Consider the following 3444-nt stretch of genomic DNA (forward strand, 5'->3'; position numbering starts at 1 on the left):
TAAGTGAAGTGGACCCTAATCCATTTATGACTCGTCACATTCTTATGGTATAGCATATAGTCTCAGATGAATGCTCCAAAAGATCATCCAAGGAAAATAAGAAAGGGGTCCTTCTAGGAAATCATTGTGCAAGCCAACAAAGAACATGAGGGGACAGTGTTATTTACTTAGTAGAACACTTTGTGCATAATGCATGATGAACTCCTTGGTCCACATGTGTATCTTATGTCCCCCATCCCTGAAAAGATCACCCATTTCCAAGTCATATCTTAAGTGGTGGAAGGTGGAAGTAACTTCTCCTTCCTCTTCTTGCCTCTCTTAGGGTTTTTTGGTATTAAAGAAACACCTGAGTGGACAAGGCCCAAAAGCCAAGGAGGGGAGGTCAATCTGTCGCAGTCAGCTATGCTGCTAAGCTTCCATGGCCTCCCTTAGGGTTAGTGCAGGTTTAACTTGTACTTGATTCCCACATATGTTTCCTGGTATTTCTCGCCATGTTGAAGCTAGCAAAGTAAATGTGTGATCAGACCAGAGAAGAATAGGTTAGTTCAAAGCTTATCAACTAAAGAGAGAAGTCAATGAAATCAATATCAACAACTCCACAAAGAGCTAGATCTTTTAGGTCACAAGACGCAATGGAGCTAATGTAATACCCTGATAGTATCCCAAACTAAACAGATCTCATCTCCACCGAAGAGCAACTTAGTTAGGAAGACATGGCGTGAGGCTGAGGTGTTCCTAACGTGGTTAGGCTGCATATATAAGCAAAGCCAAGAGGAACAAGAGAGAGGTAGAGACAAAATCATATTCTATTATTAATCACTTTTCCTTTTGTCTTCCCTTTTTAATATGATCATATCATTTTGCTGTCCCAAATATGGGCCATAGTTGATGATGAAGAGAACATTCTTGTAAAGGGCTCCCTCCCCAGCTCCCTCTCTCTTATAAATAGCTCTCCCTTCTTTGCCTTTATCTTGTGTAGTCAGTTGCCCATACTTTTAGTGCAGACTTAGTGGACTCTTTTTTCTCTCTTTTCTTCTCCCACTTTGATCCAGCTTTATTTTAACCTTCAAACCGTTTTGTGGTTTGAGTCATAATGATATTGGAGAAGCTTAAGATAAGAAGCTATGATGCAAAAATCGATAGAGAACGGATCGAGGATTTCGAGCAGAAATGTGAAGTAGGATCAGCCGAAAGTGTCTTGCTCTTCACAGACACCATGGGTGACCCTATTTGTAGGATCCGTAATAGCCCACAGTACAAAATGCTGGTAAGGTAGCTCTATTTCTTTCTTTATATACATATAGAGAAAGCTATAGAAAGTGGATATGTGTGTGACATAGCATAATCTTTCTATTTAGGTGGCCGAGTTGCAACATGAGTTGGTAGGTGTCATTCAAGGCTCCATTAAGGTAGTAACAGTTAAGAATCAAGCCCGAGTTGGATACATACTAGGCCTCCGAGTCGCTCCTTTACACAGGCGAAAGGGAATCGGTCTGAGCCTAGTGAAGCATCTCGAGGAATGGTTTGTAGCCAACCATGTCGACTTCGCATACATGGCCACTGATAATGATAATCTAAGTTCAGTGAAGCTATTCACAGACAAACTTGGGTTTGTCAAGCTTCGGACCCCGGCCATACTAGTCAACCCAGTAGGTCTAAGGAGGATTCGAATCTCATCGACTGTTGAGGTCGCAAAGCTGAAGATAGAAGATGCTGAGCTTCTCTACAGAAGGTTCATGGGTTCTGCTGAATTCTTCCCAGATGACATAGGTCGAATCCTCAGAAACAAGCTGAGTTTAGGAACCTGGGTTGCTTACCCAACAAACGAGTCATGGGGGAATATCAACTCGGGTCTCTTCCCATCAAGTTGGGCTATGCTCAGTGTGTGGAACAGTGGAGATTTGTTCAAGTTGAGGCTGGAAAAAGCACCACTATCATGCCTTATATATGCGAAGACCTCAAGATTGATCGATCGCGTGTTTCCGTGCTTGAGGATACCAACATTTCCTGATGTGTTTCGCTCATTTGGGTTCTACTTCATGTATGGGTTGCACCAGCAAGGGCCAAGGTCAGGTGCCCTGGTTCGTTCCTTGTGTAAGTTTGTGCATAACATGGCTATGGAGTTTGAAGAGGACTGTAAGGTAATCGTCACTGAGGTTGAAGGTTGTGATGGTCTCAGCCTGCATATCCCACATTGGAAGTTGTTTTCATGTACAGATTTGTGGTGTATAAAAGCCTTGAGAAAAGAAGTCCGGGATACCTTGTTTGGATTAACGAAAAACCCAGCCAGTAAATCCCTTTTTGTCGACCCCAGAGAGGTATAAGACAAACTGTCCTCCAAGGGTCCAGGTTCATTTTAGCCTTCAAGCCCTGGCCGGTCTCTTCATAACTCCTTGAGAGAGATGATCAGTTGTTCCTTCCGTCTCTCACGAGAGCAGATCTTCAAAGATTCCTTATTGGGAGCTCGCCACTGTCAGTTCTTCTTGTTGTCATGAGGACTCTCTCTCGCTCCTCTCTGTGTGTGTGTTGTGTGTGTTTTGTCTATATCAACATATTCACTTTTTACCTCTCGCTTTCTCTATACAATAATTCATCAACTTAGACAACTCAAGTATCTCGGACCCAGCTCCACAGATGGCATTACACTGTGTGAAATTCTGAAATGGAATCTCACAGCTTTAAAATACATCATATATAGGCTAATATTTTCAATGGTTTTACAACAATGAGCTAAGTAATATGTGGCTTTTTGACGGAAAGATTCAGATAATCATAGAGCACAACAACAAATCAAATTGATGTTTCTCAAGATCTCTAACCAAAACGTTCAAGATCTTGAAAAGATGCAAATACAGATCTACTATACATACACTTGAAAGTGTTGATGTATTTGAGTTATATGCAATTTATGTTCACTTAGATGGTGTAGTGGACTTTGTGGTAAGAGTTTATTAACTGTAAATTCTAGTGTTGTCATTAAAATACTAACTGAAAACGAAGGTCTGCATATTCCAAACTAGATACTTAAGGTGTAATCTTTTAGACAACCATATAGTTAAACCCTAAACCCTAAACCCTAAACGAAAGTGCATATGAGAATCAACCACATGTCCATATTTAGAAATTATATGGGGAAGAGGGGTATTCACAAAAAGAAAACAGACACGATTTGTAAATTGCTTATTAAGACTTACAGATGTTCCAAACTTGAATAAGTCGTCTCCCTGTAGCCATTTCCCCCTTCCTTGTTCAATAGAGCCCCAGTAGGAGAGATGTCAACCTCCATCACCCAAACTCGTGCATATGGCACTGAGACAACAAAGTAGTTGTTGTGATACAAAGCCAAAGATCCTCTTGTCTTTGAGGACAAATTTGGATCAACCGGCATGAGTTAGGTGTGCATATTCTCTTGTCAAAGATGGAAACCCACTTGACTTACATGTT

The 3444-nt window shown here is 41.2% G+C and overlaps 1 protein-coding gene across 1 annotated transcript; it reads left to right on the forward strand.

The window, feature by feature from the left end:
* The first annotated feature begins 1093 nt into the window (after nucleotides 1–1093).
* On the forward strand, nucleotides 1094–2503 carry LOC149007740 (putative N-acetyltransferase HLS1-like). The gene is made up of 2 exons (XM_089167396.1): nucleotides 1094–1267; nucleotides 1359–2503. Exons 1-2 carry the CDS (start codon nucleotides 1094–1096, stop codon nucleotides 2322–2324), a joined length of 1140 nt encoding a protein of 379 aa, XP_089023522.1. The 3' UTR covers nucleotides 2325–2503.
* Nucleotides 2504–3444: the final 941 nt, after the last annotated feature.

The sequence above is a fragment of the Hakea prostrata genome, chromosome 8 (assembly GCF_041222555.1).
Source record: "Hakea prostrata isolate BN-2017 chromosome 8, UWA_Hpros_2, whole genome shotgun sequence".
Lineage (NCBI taxonomy): Eukaryota > Viridiplantae > Streptophyta > Magnoliopsida > Proteales > Proteaceae > Hakea > Hakea prostrata.